The sequence below is a fragment of the Felis catus genome, chromosome A2, assembly GCF_018350175.1.
Source record: "Felis catus isolate Fca126 chromosome A2, F.catus_Fca126_mat1.0, whole genome shotgun sequence".
Taxonomy (NCBI): Eukaryota; Metazoa; Chordata; class Mammalia; order Carnivora; family Felidae; genus Felis; species Felis catus.
The window spans coordinates 36,291,155-36,311,700 of record NC_058369.1 but is presented as its reverse complement, the minus strand read 5'-3'; the positions used below and the strand labels follow the sequence as shown (position 1 = coordinate 36,311,700).

Genomic DNA, 20,546 nt, shown 5'->3' with positions numbered 1-20,546 from the left:
GCTACAACCTTGTAAACTGACAAAAGACAGATTAACCAAAGAAAAGCATACAGATGTACTGAATGTAAGTTTTACATGACGAGCCTACAAACGGAAATGAAGACCCCAAGAAACATTAAACCTGAGTGATTTTATGTTAAGTTTAATGAAGAGTAGAAAATGAGGGAAAAACATCACCCGACCAAAGGATATGAGCTCAAGGTAGTAAACTGGGGGAAATCTAGCAAGTCTTGTCAGTTTGGATTCCTCTTGGAGTCCTTCTGTCTTCTGAGAGAAGGGTGCTCCTTCCCTTTGGGTAAAGGGAGATCACCTCTCATGGGAGGGACTTCTGACCTGTTGGGGGCAGGGAGGAGGTCAGAGAGTCCCTCCTATCCCTGCCTTTTCGCAAGCACCTTCAGGTTAAACTATTCCATAGTCCCAGGTGCTGTGTTTTGGGTGTGCGTTGTGAACTTCATCGAATGCAGTTCCTTAAGCTCTCTGAGCCTGATCTGTAAAATGGGTGGCTTGCAATAGCACCGTGATTCCCAGGCTTATTGACACATCACATTCACCCGGAGAGCTTTCAAAAAATACAGATTCCTGGGGCGCCTGGGTGGCGCAGTCGGTTAAGCGTCCGACTTCAGCCAGGTCACCATCTCGCGGTCCGTGAGTTCGAGCCCCGCGTCGGGCTCTGGGCTGATGATGGCTCAGAGCCTGGAGCCTGCTTCCGGTCCTGTGTCTCCCTCTCTCTCTGCCCCTCCCCCGTTCATGCTCTGTCTCTCTCTGTCCCAAAAATAAATAAACGTTGAAAAAAAAAATTTTAAAAATACAGATTCCTGAACCCAAACCGGACAAGTCTGGATCAGTAGCTTCTCTGCGGGCCACAGGGCGTCAGTGCCGTTAATAACCTCTGCCGGAGATTCTGATCCCCGATGCCCTACCTGACGATAAAACTGAGTTGTGGCACAGCTGGCTGCTCGCTTTTGGTATGGTGGTTGGATTCTGATGTGAGAAGCTGCTGAGGTGGCAGCCGGGCCACATCATTAAGAGAAAGCACGGCTAAATCATCTGTGTGTCAAATGAGGCTAATTACACGAGCGAAACCCTCTCAGTCAGCATGTGAGTAAACCGCACACTGGAAGCAGCTGGGAAAGCCGTACTCACTTCCTAAACTCATTCAGCGAGACTGAAGGTAGCTGAAACCGTACCCTTTACAGCACTTCCTAAATCTGCTTTTGATCATCAAAAACGTTCGGTCACCAGAACGGAATTTCCATCTGAGAGCTTATAAGCCACAATTTCAGATCGTTTTCCTTGGGAGAGCTTTATATTTACATGCAGATGGTGTTTTTCTATTTTCCTTATACACAATCCCATCTAAAAGCCCTTTGCTTTCTGTAAAAGCAACAAGATGTTTTAAAGCCCTTTTGTTTATTGCCGTTAGTATAATGGTTTCTGTCGCGGAAATGGTTTATAAAATGGATTAAACTTATAATTGCCTTTGTTTTTCTTTAAATGTTTCTGTGGTGATCCATGAAAGATGAGACTAGTAATATTTAACACTTGTTGAGGGCTTGCTCTGTACCATGGACGATCCTACTTAATTTATGTATCCGTATTTGATCTCATTTGGTTCTCCCAATAATTGCATATGGTAACTATTTTCAGATCCTTAATGTTTATTTATTTATTTTGAGAGAGACAGAGAGTGAGAGCACACAAGCGAGCAGAAGGGAAGGGCAGAGAGAGAGAGAGGAGAGAGAGAATCCCAAGCAGGCTCTGTGCCATCAGCTCAGAGCCCCATGCTGGGCTTGATCTCATGGACCGCGAGATCATGATCTGAGCCAAAACCAAGAGTTGGAACTCAACCAACTGAGCCACCCAGATGCCCCTCAGATCCTTTTTATATGATGAGGCAATTGGGCTAAATAAGTTGTCCAAGAGCACATCGTTACTGAAGAGTTCAGCTGGAATGTGAATCCAGCAGGCTGTTGCCAGATCTTCCTCTTTCATATTTGGACCAGTATTCCCCAAAGTATGCATTTTAGAAAGTTATTTGCACAGGATATTAATAAATGATGCTTGGGGTGGTAGCATGAATTAGGTTGGGAAATACTGGGTTAAACAAATTGGTTTATTTTGTGTGTGATTTCTCTGAGGCCTTAAAAACTCGGGTGCTGTACAAATCTCTAAAAGGCAAAAGCAGAATTTCACATTTCCCAAACTTCCTTGAGCACAAAACTCTTCTGGGTCAAGTGTCTTTAGACCAATGTCAAACTAAGTCTATGAAATAATGGTTTGCAAATCAGTTATGTGGAAGCTGGTCTACTTCCCTGCCCACTTAAGCTAAATGTATTGGTCCCTTTTATAGGGCTGATGGGAAGACCTGCAGGCAAGAGGCCAACAGTGTGTTGCCACTATGTGCCTGTGTTCTTGACTTTACAAGTGATCATTCCAGTAAATTGGTAATACCTTTCTTGGGAGTAATATAGCCACGTCTATGAAAAGCTTCTCAACCTTGGGGGTTTCAAAATAAATCCCTGGGATGGGAAGAAAACATTAGAACATCCATTTAAAACTTCTCATGTTTGCCTTTTGTGCATATGTTTTGTTAAATAGTTGTATATGTGTGTGCATGTGTGTATATATGTATATGTCTGTGTATGTATATTATATACATGAAACATGCCAAAAATCAAGATTTAGAAATATGATAAATATATATATTTATATTTAAGAATATTTAATCAGGGGTGCCTGGGTGGCTCAGTCGGTTGAGCATCCGACTGCAGCTCAGGTCATAATCTCGCGGTCCGTGGTTTCGAGCCCTGCATCGGGCTCTGTGCTGACTGCTCAGAGCCTGGAGCCTGTTTCAGATTCTGTGTCTCCCTCTCTCTCTGACCCTCCCCCTTTTGTGCTCTGTCTCTCTCTGTCTCAAAAATAAATAAACGTTAAAAAAAAAATTTTTTTAAAAGAGGTTAGAGTGGGAGAGAGCCAAAGCATAAGAGACTCTTAAAAACTGAGAACAAACTGAGGGTTGATGAGGGGAGGGAGGGAGGGGAGGGTGGGTGATGGGTATTGAGGAGGGCACCTTTTGGGATGAGCACTGGGTGTTGTATGGAAACCAATTTGACAATAAATTTCATATATTGAAAAAAAATAAAATAAAAAAAATTTTTTTAAAGAATAATCATATATATTATAAATCTAATATCTATAAATGATATATTAGAATAGTAATATATATAACTGGCAAATAATGGAATATATATATGTACTGGAGATAATTTGAAAAATTATTGAGCAGATCACTTAGTCATATGAAAAGCCTTTCATTTCTTCGTATTCTTGGACCCAGCCATTTCATTTCTTAGAATGGATTCACCTTATCCTAAAGAAATAAACTTACATGTGTGTAATGATTTAACTATATGAGATGTTTACTAAAGAACTCCTGTGCTGTGAGCACTGAAAACAATCCAAACAGTGGTGCCTGGGTGGCTCAATCGGTTAAGTGCCCAACGTAAGCTCAGGTCGTGATCTCATAATTCATGGGTTCCAGCCCTGCGCCAGGCTCTGTGCTGATAGCTCAGAGCCTGGAGCCTGTTTCAGATTCTGTGTGTGTCTCTCTCTCTGCTCCTCCCCTGCTTGTGCTTACTCTCTCTCAAAAATAAATAAATAAACTTGAAAAAGAAAAGAAAACAGCCCAAATATTCGACAGGTGGGGATAGGTTACATAAAGTATGGTATATCCATATAAAAAGTCTTAACAGACTGCTATTCAAAATTATGGTAGCATGTAGGTGGTTCAGTCAGTTGAGCATCTGAGTCTTGATTTCGTCTCCGGTCATGATCCCAGGGTCTTGGGATTGAGCCTCCTGTTGGGCATGGAGCCTGCTTAAGATTCTCTCCCTCTGGCCCTCTCTCCCACTCCCATGCACTAAATACATAAATAGATAAATAAAGTAGTAATAGTAGTAGAAAAAATCCTATGGAAGAAATCCTGATTTTGTAGGTTAAAAAAAAAAAAGATGACAAAAGATTATTTAGTTCATATGCCTGGAAGAAAGGAGTGGGATGATGAACCAAAATGTTAATAGTGGTAGCTCTTAGTGATGCCCTAAGGGGAAATTTTTATTTTCTTTATACTTCCCTGTGTCATCTTAACTTTTGTACAATAAATGCACAAATAAGCAACAAATAAGCATTAAAATAAGCATTAAATGCTTGACTAAGGATTCCATTCATAAAGTCCCAAAGTTGGCGATTATAGAAGGGTATACAGTAGCAAAGTGTTTCCTAGCCCTGTCTCCCAGACAAGGAGCTCCTCTCTCCAAAAGTATGGAGGGTAATGGTTTCTTGTGTATCTTTCCAAGGATCTGTTATGGCGATAAAATGTGTATGTATGCATACTTTTTTTTTTTACCCTTTATCATACAAATAACAGTATACAAAAGTTCTGTACTTTGCTATATTAAGTAAGTCTGTGCACCTGTCACTTCACCCACATCTACAGTCTATCTGTAGGATACAACTCCCAAGAGTGGAATTGCCGAGTCAAAAAAATGTGCATTTGTCATTTGAGTAACTATTGCCATATTGCCCTCTGAGATTTAAAAACAAAAAATCGTTTCATCGTTTCTTCCAGTACTGGAATGGTTTGGGTGTTGTTTTTGTTTTTTTGTTTGTTTTGCTTTGTCTTTCACTTGTGACCCACTTTAATTTATCCCGGCTTGATGGATACTTAGTAAGAAAAACAAATCATGTAAAATATTAAACTCCTCACCTAGAGGTGGAAATTCAAGTGCTGGTTGCCCCCATCTGTTTGATCACAGGATCTAGATGCAAACAAGGACAGCTTGCGAAGGTTCAGCTTACGCAGGGAACGAGTAACACAGCCAGACCTCTTCTCTGCTGTGTGCAGGGTTGCATCCAGAGTCACACTGTAGCGAAGAGGGAAACCCTGAGAGCTCCCGTTCCACCTTCAAGTGAACTTTTCACTTCAACAGAACTCAAGTCGCTGGTTGGATCTTCCTTCCAAAATACTGTAAGTTGCTTTCATCCTCTAAATACAAAGAAGCGGTCTCCCCCTGTGGGGTTGGGGTATGTGTTTATGGGCTGGCGTGCATTTGGGTATGACCGTGTAAGAGCACACGGGAAGAGCGCTAATTTGATTCCTGCAGAGGTTGTCTAGACCGGTTACTCACTGGCAAACCTAAGCAGCTGCACTGAAATGTCAGATGGATTTGCACAGCTGACTCAAGTTGCCAAATGAGAGCGGCAGAGTAGTTCCATAAACTGACCCGATCCAGTCAAGCCCTGCTTAATATAGATACGGCATAAGCTTAGCTCCAGCCACCCCTAGCTGCTCAGCACACGCTGCTGGGATTCTCAGGGGGGAAAAAAATCTCTCAAGGCAGCGTTAACCCGGATTGCTTGTTCACTGGGGGAACTCCTTGAGAGTCGATGATTTTGAGAGTCTTTGGTTATTTCTCCTTCTCTAGTAACACAGAGAAATAGCGAGAAAAACAATCATGTCAGAACACAGCAGGAATTCAGATCAAGAGGAACTGTTTGATGAGGAGATTGATGAAGATGAAATCTTGGCCAACTTGTCCCCTGAAGAGCTAAAGAAACTGCAGTCGGAAATGGAAGTCATGGCCCCTGACCCCAGGCTTCCTGTGGGAATGATTCAGAAGGATCAGACTGACAAGCCACCCACGGGAAACTTTGACCATAAATCTCTTATGGATTATATGTATTGGCAAAAGGCATCGAGACGCATGCTGGAAGACGAACGTGTCCCTGTCACCTTTGTGCCATCCCAGGTAACCAGGGATTTGTGTACAACAGAGAAACGGCTGCCTGGGCCTGAGCGACAGGTGTCCGTGTTGCGACTGTCATTTCTCAAGACTCCATGGTTTTCTCTTGTTGTGTTGCCTCTTCTAGGTTAAATCCATAATGTTTAATCAGATGCCAGATTGAAACTTCCTGAAACACTTACATGGTAGAATTGGGAAGAAAAAGTGGTAATTGCTTGTCAATGTCTCTTTTTTAAAAAAAATTACTATGGGGTTCACCGTGTAGGAAAGCCTGTATTCTGCAGACATGATACTTAATGAATTAACTCATAACCGAGAAGCATTTGTCCTTGACTCCTTTTTTTTTTTTTGGCTCACAAGCTGTTTTAAGAAGCTGATGAAAACTCTGTACCCCTCCTTCTGCATATGCATCCATATGCAGTATTTCACGTACAGCGGCCAAGGTCTTAAACCCCTCTGAAGACCCACCACACAACTTACAGTTAACCAAGTTAAATAACTAAAAATTCAATATTAACACAGCTTATTGGCTATCAGTAGTAAGTTTAGAGACTGATAGCTATGAAAGAGTTGTTTTAAGGATGGTTCTTTGTTAAATATGTTTTTTATATGAAAACTAGAATTTATGGTTGAATCTATGAGACGATTGTATATTAGCATACTTTTTTAAATGTTCCACTTACAAATGACATAGAAAGAAGAAGACAGAGATCCCCGCAGGTAAAGTCTCTTTTTGTTATGCCTGCTTATATAGATATCTTGTCTCATTGCTCTTATGCAGGCTGTAATTAAGGAAAGTTATAAACTATCTTCATGGTTAGGAGAGTTTAAACATGTACTAAACTTAAGAAAATAAATTGCTTGCTTGATCAGATTCCAGTTTCAGGTATAATCTCCAGATATTTTACAACTGGACTAGACGACAATTCTATATGAATGTGAATTTCAGAAAAAGAAAAATAATTGAGTACTTTGAACACTTTGTTCCCTTGGTATAATTTAAACAGCTTGATGATTGGCTCCCCCTCCTGGGACAGATGAGAAATGCAGTGGTGAAGGCTTTAGGTGGTTTTAGGATAACTTGTCAGTTGTGACTTCCAACCTACAATGTTAGAAGCGATAAGAAAGTTACTGCTTGAAAATGCTACATGAGCTTTTGAAATGACACCAACGAGTTACACATGTGGTATAGGAAAGCACCCTGATTGTTGGGCAAGAATCTAATAAACATTATTGATTAAAGGCTGCCATTTTCTCTTCTACATTAAGCAATTGTTGCTAAATATCTAAATAATCCTGCCCTCTTTTGTAGCTGGCTCTGCCTCTAGATACTTTGTTTCAAAAGAAACTGACTAGCAAGCCTGTCCTTGGAGTTGCCAGGGCAGTTACAGAGGTGAGGAGACCAAAAAAGAAAAAAAAAACAAAAAACAAAAAACCCAAGTCTAGGTCTTTGATATATTTCAAAATACCAAGGTGCTCTCATTTTCCCCACAATATGTTACATTTTCAGGATAAGTATCGTGATGTACACATTATATTAGGTTAGCAAGAATTTAAGGAATTCTTATTGTTGAAGGCAATAAGTAAATTATTCTGTAACCCGGGACTATGAGTACAAAAATGCCTATTCAGCTATATATAAAACCAAGAGTTCAATGTATTGATAGATAAGCCTGTGAGGTTTTCACAGCAAATCATTTTTGGGTCACTTCCAGAATTGAATACCATTTTAAAAAACAAGACAGAATCTGAAAACAAAATTAGGTTTCAGTTTAATATATGGGATGAGATAAACACAACCGAAAAAAATGTGTGTTTGTGTGTGTAGTATGGCTATAAAAATTCATCTTTATTTAGGTTATATTTGCTTACAAAATGAGTGTGCATACTTTGTTTTAAAAAGGAAACCACTCAAACACTTGAGAATTATAGAATGTAAAAAGTAAAAATCACCCAAATGCTTCCCTTCCCCAGTTATCTTTTTTTTAATTTTTAAAAATGTTTATTTATTTTTGAGAGAGACAGAGACAGAGTGTGAGTTGGGGAGGGGCAGAGAGAAAGGGAGACAGAGTCCGGAGCAGGCTCCAGGCTCTGAGCTGTCAGCACAGAGCTTGACGCAGGGCTTGAACTCACAAACCACAAGATCATGACCTGAGCCAAAGTTGGACGCTTAACCAACTGAGACACCCATGTGTCCCTTCCCCAGTTATCTTTTTCTTTTTCTTTTTTTTTTTTAAGATTTTATTGTTTGGGGCACCTGGGTGGCTCAGCTGGTTAGGTGTCCGACATTAGCTCAGGTCATGATCTCACTGGTCATGGGTTCGAGCCCCATATCAGGCTCTGTGCAGACAGCTCAGAGCCTGGAGCCTGCTTCAGATTCTGTGTCTTCTCTGTCTGCCCCTCCCCTGCTAGTGCTCTTTCTTTTTCAAAAATAAAATAAAAACATTAAAAAAATATTTTATTGTTTAAGTAGTCTCTACATCCAATGTGGGGCTCGAACTCACAACTCTGAGGTCAGGAGTCCTGTACCCCCCGCCCTTGATGAACCAGCCAGGTGCTCTTCCCTTCCCAGTTAGCTCTCTTTCTAAGAGATAACTACTAATTTGGTAAACATTACAAGAGACTTTTTTCCCCAATATTTTATAAACTTGATACGTTGTATATGTGTTTATATACGTATACACATACAAACGGAATGCTATACATACAGTTCCTTTGTTTTTTTTTCCCCCACTTCATAATAAACCTTTTTCTTATTTCTAGTAGCTACTACTCTGCTTCATATCTCTCCACTGCCCTGTGTTCTAACCCTCCTAAAACTCTCTTTTAGGTGGGCACTCAAGAGCAGCATGAAGAAAGAGGCACAGGTAATAGACACGTGTCCCACTATTTAAAAGAAAAGCTCAACAATGAAATCCCAGCCAATAAAAGAGAATCGAAAGGCAGCGACGATGTCCAAGAACCAGATGAGGAGGATGGTGAAGAAGATGAAGGAGATGAAGATGATGAAGATGATGAGGAGGATGAGGAGGATGAGGAGGATGAGGAGGATGAGGATGAAGATGATGAGGATGGAGATGGCAGGGAAGATCAAAAGCCGCAAAGAGGAGAGGAAGGTGAGGGAAAGGAGCAAATCAGAAACGGCGAGAGCAGCTCCCCACAAGTAGCTAAGAAAGCATTCGAAGAACAGAAAGACAGGCCAGAGGTCCAAGAAAAGAGCGAGAAGAAAGTATCAAAATTAGATCCTAAGAAGTTATCTCTAGACACCAGTTTTTTAAAGGTAAGTGCAAGGCCTTCAGGAAACCAGACGGACCTGGATGGGAGCTTGCGGAGAGTTAGACAGAATGATCCCGATATGAAGGAGCTCAATTTGAACAACATTGAAAACATCCCCAAGGAAATGTTACTGGACTTTGTCAACGCAATGAAGAAAAACAAACACGTCAAAACCTTCAGTTTGGCAAACGTGGGCGCCGATGAGAACACCGCGTTTGCCTTGGCTAACATGTTGCGGGAAAATAGGAGCATCACCACTCTCAACATCGAGTCCAACTTCATCACAGGTAAAGGAATTGTGGCCATCATGAGGTGTCTCCAGTTCAACGAGACGCTCACTGAACTTCGGTTTCACAATCAAAGGCACATGCTGGGTCACCATGCCGAAATGGAAATATCCAGACTGTTGAAGGCCAACACCACCCTCCTGAAGATGGGCTACCATTTTGAGCTCCCGGGCCCCAGAATGGTGGTAACCAACCTGCTCACCAGGAATCAGGATAAACAAAGGCAGAAAAGACAAGAGGAACAAAGACAACAGCAACTGAAAGAGCAGAGGAAGTTGATAGCCATGCTGGAGAACGGGTTGGGGCTACCTCCTGGAATGTGGGAGAAGTTGGGAGGACCCATGCCGGATGCCAGGATGCAGGAGTTCCTCCAACCTCCTCCTCAGCCTCCCAACCCCCAGGCAGTCCCCTTCAGTCGGCAGAACGAAATGATGAAGAAGCCATCACAGCCTCCGAAGTACAGGACGGACCCTGACTCCTTCCGGGTGGTGAAGCTGAAGAGAATCCAGCGCAAATCTCGGATGCCAGAGGCCAGAGAACCCCCCGAGAAAACCAACCTCAAAGACGTCATCAGAACACTGAAGCCAGTGCCGAGAAATAGGCCGCCCCCGTTGGTGGAAATCACTCCCAGAGATCAGCTCTTGAATGACATTCGTCACAGCAATGTCGCCTACCTGAAACCCGTAAGTAGAGGGAAAGAGGAATGGGGAGCAAGCACCAGCCAGTGTATCCCACCTCTATTCCCTGTTCGTTTTTGTTTTTGTTTTTGTTTTTGATGTTTATTTTTTGAGAGAGAGACAGAGTGTGAGTGGGGGGGGGGGCAGGGAGAGAGGGAGACGCAGAATCCGAAGGAGGCTCCAGGCTCTGAGCTGCCAGCACATAGCCCAATGTGGGGCTCGAACTCATGAAACATGAGATCATGACCTGAGCCAAAGTCAAACACTTAACCGACTGAGCCACCCAGGTGCCCCTCCCTGCTTGTTTAAATGCGAGGACATTCTCATAAGTGTGACTAACTGGAAGAAGCCCATCAACATTACCAGGGGACCTAAATTACTAGTTGTCCTCTTGGGCATACATACACCTGTACACCTTAGTAATAATAATACTAACAGCTAACATTTATTAGGTACTTACTATGGGCCAGATTGATGATATGAATTATCTTATAGGGCTAGCAACCCTATATGGTGTTATTAGTCTCCACATGTTATTAAAAAGAAACTGAGGCTTAGAGAAGTTAAATACCAAGTATAGGAGATATAGGTAGAAAGTGGTAGAATTGACTCGGACGCTCAGTTCCAAGTTGAGGATCAAGCTTTTATTTGCCCCAGCCATAAAGCGGACCTTCAGAGATCTTGAGGAACCTGTTGCAGGAATAAGTAAGAATGAAGCCTAAATCAGGCCCCTTATTTGTAAATAACTGAGGGCTTCCACAATGTTTAAAGATAGTTGGTACTTTTTTAGTAGATGAAGAGAGACTACGTACAATTGCATTTATATATTCTTTACTTTTTAGACAGCCAGACAAATGTCAAACTTCAAGTTAGTGTCTCCATGAATTAATGGAGTTTTAACTACTATTTCAGTTTTAATATTTACAATGATTCACTATTGCTGCTGCTGATACATGAAAGTATTTTATTCCTTGCAGGTTAAGTTGAGGAAATAATTTTTTTTGGTCATTACTATGATAGCATTTATGGAATCTGAAAGGTGTGTGTCCCAAGGTCACAGGTAGCTGATAATTAACTGTATTATTTTAAAATTTTTCTTTTTTTTTAATGTTTGTTTATTTTTTTTTTAATTTTTTTTCAACATTTATTTATTTTTGGGACAGAGAGAGACAGAGCATGAACGGGGAAGGGGCAGAGAGAGAGGGAGACACAGAATCGGAAACAGGCTCCAGACTCTGAGCCATCAGCCCAGAGCCTGACGCGGGGCTCGAACTCACGGACCGCGAGATCGTGACCTGGCTGAAGTCGGACGCTTAACCGACTGCGCCACCCAGGCGCCCCAATGTTTGTTTATTTTTGAAGGAAAGAGGCAGAGTGTGGGTGGGGGAGTGGCAGAGAGAGAGGAAGACACAGAATCAGAAATGCGCTCCAGGCTCTGAGCTGTCAGCGCAGAGCCCAACATGGGGCTCGAACTCACAAACCGTGAGATCATGACGTGAACTTAAGTCGGTCGCTTCACCGACTGAGCCACCCAGGTGCCCCAGTTTTAAATCCTAGTGTGTAATTCAGCCAGAATAGTCTGTACATGATTTCATCATAGGGAGCCTCAATTTTTTCAAGATGTGTTCTACATATCTATGTTCCTTATTCCCATCTGCTAGTAATGCAGAATTGACAACTTTCCATTCCTCCAAATCAAAGATGACTTTCCTCTGTGTGGTAGGATTCTGGTTCTTCCTAGGGCAGAAGCCAGGGTGAGAACACTAGAGGTCCCATGAGGTCAGGCAAGAGTTCTTTGCCTGCCCTTGGGTACTACATCACGACTTGCTGCACCTGCTCCTCTCCCCGGCAGCCAGACCTCTGTAGGGGGTGGATTGGACTGTTGTTTTGAGAGAAACTAGCTCTGTTACTGTGCAACCAGTCATTGGTAAAGCATCTGGGAGCTGCCTGGGAGGCTGTACCATCAGAAAATAACAGTCTAAAAAGAATGAAGGGAAGTCTTTTTACAATCTACATTAGAGGTGGCCTGTGGATTCAGAGTGGAAGAGATAAGCAAGTTCAGATGATCATCTGACCCAATTCCCTGCCTTCCCAGGGAGTGTTGTAGTGAGCGAGTCTGCTTTTCCTAGAGTCTGTTTCATTCTACCCATTCCCTTATTCATTAATGCTACACATATTTACATAGTACTTTTTACATGTCAGGCACCATCTGAGGGGTCAGGAGTACTGTGGTGAATAAGACAGGTGCATTCTTGGCCTCATGGAGCTGAGGGTCTTGGTTTTGTAATTTCTATAGTCAGGACACTCTGCCTTTTGGTCAGCTGAAACCAATTCAACTCTGAGTTCAGATTCCAGAACAGAGGGCAATAAAATAAATTCCCAAGGATATTTATAAAAGTGCAATGCCCTGCTAAGTACTACATTTTCCCCTTTTGATCAATTCTAGGAAGTTACCAGTTTTAAGCTGTGTTTTGTTTTTACGGTCCACTGAGAAGGAAACATGCTTCAAAGTAAACTCTGATGTGATTTTTGAATGATGCCCTTGCACATTGGCCTCTGCTTTGAAATGTCTTTTATCTGCTCCAACAGATTGGCAATTCTGCCTGCTTTCCGCTGCCTGGTTTGGCCAGCAATAGGTATCTCTTTGCATATATTTAAGATACAGAATGTCACGCAACTTCATCCACATAGTCCTGGAAAATGCTCTGCAGAAATGTGAAAATGCATCATTCCACTGACAAACCTTCACTCCACTAATGTCCCTTTGCTCCCCGCTGATCAAATTTTGTGCTTTGCTACATGCACGATAAATCTCTGCTTTCATGATGAATCATAGCGTGATCTTAAAAGCTATTCTTGTCATTTTGAAATCATTTTAGGCTTGCGGAAGTTCAAAAATAGTGCAAAGAACTGGTACATACTCATCACATTTTGTCAACTTTGACATTCTTCAAAAGCTACTCTATTTATTAAGTTTCATTTGGGTAATCTACACCCAATGTGGGGCTTGGGCCCATGATCAAGAGTTGCTTGCTATCCCTGCTGAGCCAGCCAAGCACGCCCAAACAGTCTTTTGTTTAAACTAGGCTCCCCACCCAGTGTGGGGCTTGAACTCGCGACCCAGAGATCAAGAGTCGCATGCTCTACTAACCCAGCCAGCCCGTGCAGTTAATGGAAGCGCTAATAGGGTTCAAGGCCATGATGTGTTCGTGCTTGTATTTGCAACCAGCTATTGTAAAACATCATGGCATGCAAGACGCTTTCTGGTCTGGGGACTGTGGAAATGTCACTGAAAACGCCCCTGGTGATGGTATCACAAAATCTGAGCAGAAAGGGATCTTTTCAGCCAGCCAAAGGGGACGTCACAGCATTCATTTTGGAGAGCTTAAACTAAAGGTTTTTAGGTTTTTCTCCCCACGCTTACGCTGGTGGATAGAGATGCCCTCCAAACCCCTGGGTTTTCAAATAGGAGGTTAAGATGAAAGAATAATTTTGAAATGTGATTTTTTCCCCGTCTTCCTCACTGGAATCTTGAGTGTCCAAAAGCATATATACAAATTATTTAGTATTATTATTTAGGAATCTTGAAAGGGAAAAACAAGACTAGCTCTTTTCCTCTCGTGGACTTGGAAATCCTCTTTTTGCATTTGCCAGAGGCGATCTCATCAAGTAGTCAGTTTGTATTTTTTAATTGTATTTTTTCATTTCAATGCCTATTCTGTCCCCATGCTTGCGTCTGGCCTGGGAACTTTGAAATGAAGTTGCTAGCAAAGAATAAAAGAAAACCTGTACACTTGCTCGGCTTAAATGCTACCTCCTCCAAGAAGCCGCCCATGTAATTCAGCTTAAGAGGAATGTATGTATTCTGTGGGCCAGGGATGGAGAACTGACAGATTGTCAGCCAAGGCTCCAGGCCTATATTGTTTGGCTTGAGTATTGTTGTACAAGATTTAAAATACCACGTAATAACATCGAGACATCTGGCACCCCTGGAAGGATCAGCTCTGGCCACAGTGGACTCGCACTTGCATGTACTAATCAGGTGGATCTGGGATTGGCTTCTCCCTTGAGATAGATGATGGACTCTTGAGTCTTTCTGTCTCCACCATTCCCTACCGCCTAATACCTGGCCTGTTCCACTCATTTGCATGACTTAGTTGGCTCCAGTAGAGTTTTTTAGGTTCTTCTCTTCTTGTTTTTAGCTGTGCTTTTAAACTCTCTGTCTTGTCTAGCAAAGTGAATTTATTCGATAATCACTAATTCCTTTCCCTATAAGTTAATAACTAGTCAGTGTGATACCAGCCCAGAACAAAGATGTTAGGCTTATGCAGGCTTATCCTTCCCTGCCAAATGTATGATTTTTTTTTTCATCTTGAAAATTTTGTGGACCACTCACTGCCTACCATCCCAGATGGGTCTTTGTACTTCTCCCTGAAATAAAATTCCATCTGCGACAATTTAATTCACCGAGGCTAAATGCATTTATATCTTACACAAGCTTCAGTGCCAATCAGAAAAGGCGTTTTAACATTAACTCAGTTTCACTTTGGGCTCACCTATGTATTCCTGGATTGCTTCCCCTCAATTGCCTAAAAACACAGCTAAATTTCTCCTTCGGAAAGACTTCAGTTTAATAATATCCTAAGCAGCCTTGGTTAGCCAAAAGTCTCAATGACACATTGGCAGTTGTTGTGATTATAAGATGCAACATTATAGACTCTTGAGTCTTTATCTTTATTTCTAGCCACTTCTTCTTTGCCTCATTAACAAGATCTTCTTTCTCTTTAGGATTTCGGGATTCTCTCCTTTCACAATTTTCTCCTTCCTATTTTTATCTTTTCCCTTTGTTTCAATTGTCACATAATCTGGGACACTCCCTGGATCTCTCTTTCCCCTTAGATCACTGGGGTTTTCTTGACTACTTTGTTCAATTTGTCCCCAAGCCAAGCTCTTGAGTTGAGATCTACTTGTGTTTCTGGTTCCCAGTGTTCCACGCTCTCTCCGTTCTCTCACGCGTTCAGGTCTAAAGCCCCAGCATTATCTTCAACAACTTTTTTCTTGCCTTATTGTTTTTGCTCCTTTAGAGGATATCTCTCTATAGGAAAAAGCTATGTCACATCTCAAACTCCCCTAGAAAGAGCCTATGCTTACAGAATTAGTCTAAGAGCTGCCATTTCCTAATACCTAGTGTAGAAAAGAATCTATGGTATACAACGTTTCTGAAGTCTGTGATAGTGATTCTTAAATTTTAGCATGCATCAGAATCACCTAGAAGGCTAAATACGGATTGTTGAGCCCACCTCTAGAATGCCCCATTCCATAGGTTTTAGATGGTGCCTGAGAATTTGCATTTCTGTCAACTTCCTTGGCGATGCCGATGCTACTTTTTTGGATGCCACACTTTGATGGTCACAACTCCGTGACCTCCACGACAAACCACATCTTTTAACAGTTCCCCTAAAGGAACTTCCTTCCTTGCCTCTATACCCTCTACTCAAATGACCTTTAATTCTATTTCTATCTGTTGAAATCTATCCCAACAGGCTTGACTCAAATACGACTTCTTACAACAAAAGAAACCAAACAAGTTACCAGTAGTGAATACTTTCCCTTTCTATTTCCATTATCCTTAATCTGCACCTCTCTTACTGAATCTCCCACATTCTGCTTCAGGTTCAGCCCTCCTAAGGGTACAGTGTAGGTCTCCTAGGGGACTGTGAATTCCTCAAACTAGTCTTTCCTCGTCTCTGTCCTGGATACCCACTGAGGTGTTGACTGAGAGCAGGAATTCACATCCACATGCCAAGTTAAATAACCCCTACTGAGATGGATCTTCTCTTCCCGGCCCAGTCTCTGTGAGTGTATGTATGTGTGTGCCTTATGTAATGCTCTCCACACATACTTTTCTTAAACTAGTTTTAACCAACAAGTAAAGGGGGGAACAGGACCCCTAACAGTACTGCATGCTGATTCTCATGTTTTTGTAAGTTTTAGGTATTTATAACAGCGAGGCTAGCTATCTTTTCCTTTATAGTTTCTGTCTTTTGTGTTCTGCTTAGAAATGGCTTCTTTTGGAGATTACTAAGATACTTGCCCATCTTTTATTCCTGCATTTGTAGTTGATTTTTTTTTAATTTTCTAATGTTTATTTTTGAGGGAGAGAGAGAGAGCACGTGCGTGCGTGAGATGGGGGGGGGTGCAAAGAGAGAGGGAGACACAGATTCTGAAGTGGGCTCCAGGCTCTGAGCTGTCAGCACAGGGCTGACGCAGGGCTTGAACCCATAGACGGCAAGATCATGCCCTGAGTCAAAGTCAGACACTTAACCGACTGAGCCACCCAGGTGCCCGTGTAGTTTTTGGTTTTAAAAAAAGATTCCATATTACAGATGAGTTAAAGGGTTAAATTTTAGAAGTAAATAGAGAGCAAAAAGCCTCCTTTGTTATTTCTTTTCCAACGAGCTGACCAATGACAGCTAACCAATGAATCATTCTTTTTCACAGTGAATTGCCAATGTGGTCATATTTTAAATATATCAATATGTATCTGGGTTTACTCTGTTGGGCCAGTGCCACATTCTGCTTTTTAAAATATTTTTATTAATTTGGAACCCTCCCATGCATAACATTATATAACATTATGTAAATAATAACATTATGTAAAATGATTTTTTCCATTCAACAATACAAAGAACACACTGTTCTAGTTATTTGTTGCAACTTTGTAGTCGCTTTAAATACTGGGCAGTGCATTTTCTGCTCACTGGTGTTTACTGTCGGTGTCTCCATGGTTGAGCCCTACCAAAGTGCTGTCACAGCTGTCGCATCCTGAAAGTCTGACACCAGGAGGGAGAGGGCCAAAGCACATGGAGAACCCCTTGGTTTGAAGGCTGGGCAGGCAGCAGCAACCCATCAGAAGTCTCCCCAGGAGGCAGGATGTTGGGAAATTTCCAGCCAAAGGTCATGGGCAGAGAACTGCCTGTAGGAGGGGCCATAGCAGATGGCCAAGATGGCTCATCACGCTGGCAGGTGGACATGGGGAATAGGAGGAGGAACATTCTTAGTCATTATTGTACAAACTCTGAGTGTCCTCTGGAAGGTACATGCATGCAAGGTAAGTCACCCTCCTAAGATGTAACACCACTTGAAAGTGTTTAACAACTTGCCTTATATTTAAGTTGTTCCTATGAAGCAAAACTAAAATAGCAGTCAGACTTTTCCTACTCTTTTGTAATTTTTTTTTTTTGCCTTAGGGCTTCTCCCAGTGATGTTTTATTTTTAAAATTTAATTGAGCTTCAAATTAGAAATGCATTTCAAGAAGGAAAGACCAGTTTTTATTATTTTTTATTAAATTTAAAAAAAATTTTTTTTCAACGTTTATTTATTTTGGGACAGAGAGAGACAGAGCATGAACGGGGGAGGGGCAGAGAGAGAGGGAGACACAGAATCGGAAACAGGCTCCAGGCTCCAAGCCATCAGCCCAGAGCCTGACGCGGGGCTCGAACTCAGGGACTGCGAGATCGTGACCCGGCTGAAGTCGGACGCTTAACGGACTGCGCCACCCAGGCGCCCCATTATTAAATTTTTTTTAATGTTATTTATTTTTGAGAGAGAGACAGAGACAGAGTGTCAGTGGCGTAGGGGCAGAGAGAGAGGGAGACACAGAATCTGAAGCAGGCTCCAGGCTCCAGGCTGTAAGCTGTCAGCACAGAGCCCGATGCAGGGCTTGAACCTGTGAACCGCAAGATCATGACCTGAGCCAAAGCCGGATGCCTAACTGACTGAGCCATCCAGGCGCCCCAGAAAGACCAGTTTTTAAAAGAATATATGCTTTATACTTTTGTGGTGGTATTTTTTTGTGGTTAAGGCTTGGGTACTGATATCAGGCAGATCTCGATTCAAATCCTGCTCTGTCACTTACTAGCTGCGGGGCAAATTGTTTCTCCTCTCTGAGCCTGTTCCCTCCTTACAAGGCTATTGTATGATAGCCTTGCTTTTGAAGTGTTGATCTTGACTACTAGCTTGTATTATATCACTTCATCCTTGAAATAGCCTTGTCTGTTAGACACATACTGTTACTGTCGTCTTACAGTGGAGAAAACTGATGTTTAGCACCACACAGCTAGGAGTGCCAGTATCAGGATTTGAACCAGGCAGATTCCAACATCTGCCCTTTTGTTTTTATAATATGCTTCACCATGTGCTTCAAGCCCTTAGATCAGTCCCTGGTATCAGTAAATGCCCACTGAATGGTGATTGTGGTTGCTACTGTTGTTTTATTATAATGTGAGTGGCTCTCTGGCCCCAATTTCTCATCCATTCTGTAACTTTTCAGACACATAGTAAGTTTTTGTCATTTTTGCTGTAAAACTCTTGAATTTCCAAGATTGATTTTTTCTCCCTTTTCTTCAACTACTTCAATCCACAGGTGCAACTGCCAAAAGAGCTGGCGTAAGTGGCAACAGAATCATCTGGAAGAGCAAGGATCTGAGATAATGACTCTTGTATCAGAGCTCGGAGACTCTTTGAGCAGCATACTTCTGGAGCCAGGTGGTGGAAGCGGGAACGGGCTGACGTCTGATAGGAGCATTTTGTAAAGGCAGAGGCAAAATAAGGGCTGAAAAGGGAGGAGGAGATAAGAAAATTACTATTCTGGGACACCATTCTCTATGTCCAATCAGTTTGCGTGACTGAGATAAAAATGCAGTCACGCTTCCAGCAACAGAAGTTTCAAAGAGATTTTTGTTTTCGTAAACGTTTGTTTTGCTTTCTTCTGGAAAATAACAATAAATACTATAGAAGTGTTAAGTATTTCTCCCTCCATCTCCTGCTGTAATTCATTGCATGGTATCTTAAAGGGCACAAATCATGTTTCACTCTCTGGATATGTGAATGGTGAATTGGGCTCCAGGACCTGCTGATGCTTTGAAATGGAAGAATGGTGAATGAGCTCTTCTCTGGAGAATCATGTGAGGATTTTCAGTCCCCAGCCCTGTTTAGCTTGCTCTCTTGGTCATTCCCCTGGTGGATCATACTTCAGAAAGGGATATGTGTGTGTGTGTGTGTGTGTGTGTGTGTGTGTGTGTGTGTGTTTATCTGTGAGGAGCAGAGCAGTTAAGGCACAGGACATGGAGAAAATAGTGTTTCCAGGGAAAGCAATGGGAAAAACAAACCGTATATGTATACACACACATACATATACATATACATATACATATACATATACATACTCATACACGCATATACTTCTGTTTCCATATATAGAGGGAGAAAGGCAGAGAGCATGTTAGTTTTGTTTTGTTAAAAGTTTTGTATAAATAATTATTGACAAATTTTTAGTTTTACCTAATATATATAAAACATATACATATATACACACACACATATATGTGTTTAGTCTCTGCATCTAATTTGATCTTGTTGCTCTCCTCAAAAATCTTCTAAAGGAAATTTGCTACAGGGTTAGCTTTTAATTTCTTACTGTATTAGTCAAGGCCCTCCACTGTCTGTTTCCGATTTAGTCATATTTGCCACAGATTCTTTATGCTCCTTTTGATAAGACATCCTCATGCACAGCCTATGCCTTTGCTTTTGTTAGCCCTTCTGTAGAACACCTTCAAAACACTTCCCTCCTGCTCTCCATTACAAAAGGCCTACCCATCTTTAAAGACCAGATCAGGTCATAATCCTCCATAAAAATCTTCCAGACAACTCCAAACCCAGTGTTCTTTCCTCTTTCCAAGTTCCTAGAGCCCTTAATTATCCATTCTAGTCACTAGATGCATAGAATCTGACTTCAAAACATTTTTTTTAATGTTTTTTTATTTTTTGAAGGTGGGGGGAGGGGCAGAGAGAGAGGGAGACACAGAACCCGAAGCATGCTCCAGGCTCTGAGCTGTCAGCACAGATCCCCATGCAGGGCTCAAACCCACCAACCGTGAGATCGTTACCTGAGCTGAAGTCAGACCCTCAAACAACTGAGCCACCCAGGCACCCTTAGAATCTTTTATATAGAAGTGGCGTGAACATTAGAAATTAGAAAACCACACATTGATGCCTTTTCTCTCTTCTTCACCCAAGTGAGTAGTTAGTTGTGCCTGCCTTCTTTCTCCTTTTATATAATCATGGGTGGTACATAACAAGCAAAACAGGCTAGGAGAGAATAGGCCTAATTGGGAAAGTTAAAAAATACATTATTTAGAAGGACAGGCCATGGGAAAGAAATATGGTGTTTACATTTTTTAAAGGTAGTTTATCGCTTCTCGGCCTTTTGGCCAAGATCAAGTGTAAAGGTAGTTTAGTGTGTGCAAAAGTATCCACATTTGAATAGCTGTAGTTTCAATCAGGTTTTACAATAGCCAGTGGCTGAGAGGTTTTTTCCTCCAATGTTACTGTTTCTATAAAACATCCTTGCATGCAAAGCAGGTTAAGAAAGGGCTACTGTAAATAAAACTTTGTGTCTAGCATATTCTACATCGAGAGGCTAAATGCTGTTGGGCAAAGTGCT

At 41.8% G+C, this 20,546-nt stretch overlaps 1 protein-coding gene across 2 annotated transcripts in view; it reads left to right on the top strand.

Moving 5' to 3' along the window:
• The window catches only part of LMOD3 (leiomodin 3), a 44,625-nt gene extending 25,775 nt beyond the window's left edge, over nucleotides 1-18,850 (top strand). The window contains exons 2-5 of one of the 2 annotated variants that reach the window (XM_045051852.1): nucleotides 4,904-5,026; nucleotides 5,484-5,807; nucleotides 8,632-10,047; nucleotides 18,468-18,850. In XM_045051852.1, coding sequence (XP_044907787.1) covers nucleotides 5,514-5,807; nucleotides 8,632-10,047; nucleotides 18,468-18,494 — 1,737 coding nt within the window. In that variant the 5' untranslated portion in view covers nucleotides 4,904-5,026; nucleotides 5,484-5,513 and the 3' untranslated portion in view covers nucleotides 18,495-18,850. Of the gene's footprint in view, nucleotides 1-4,814; nucleotides 5,027-5,483; nucleotides 5,808-8,631; nucleotides 10,048-18,467 lie in introns of both variants that reach the window. The other variant, XM_006928927.5, reaches the window with a different exon arrangement.
• The last annotated feature ends 1,696 nt before the right edge of the window (nucleotides 18,851-20,546 follow it).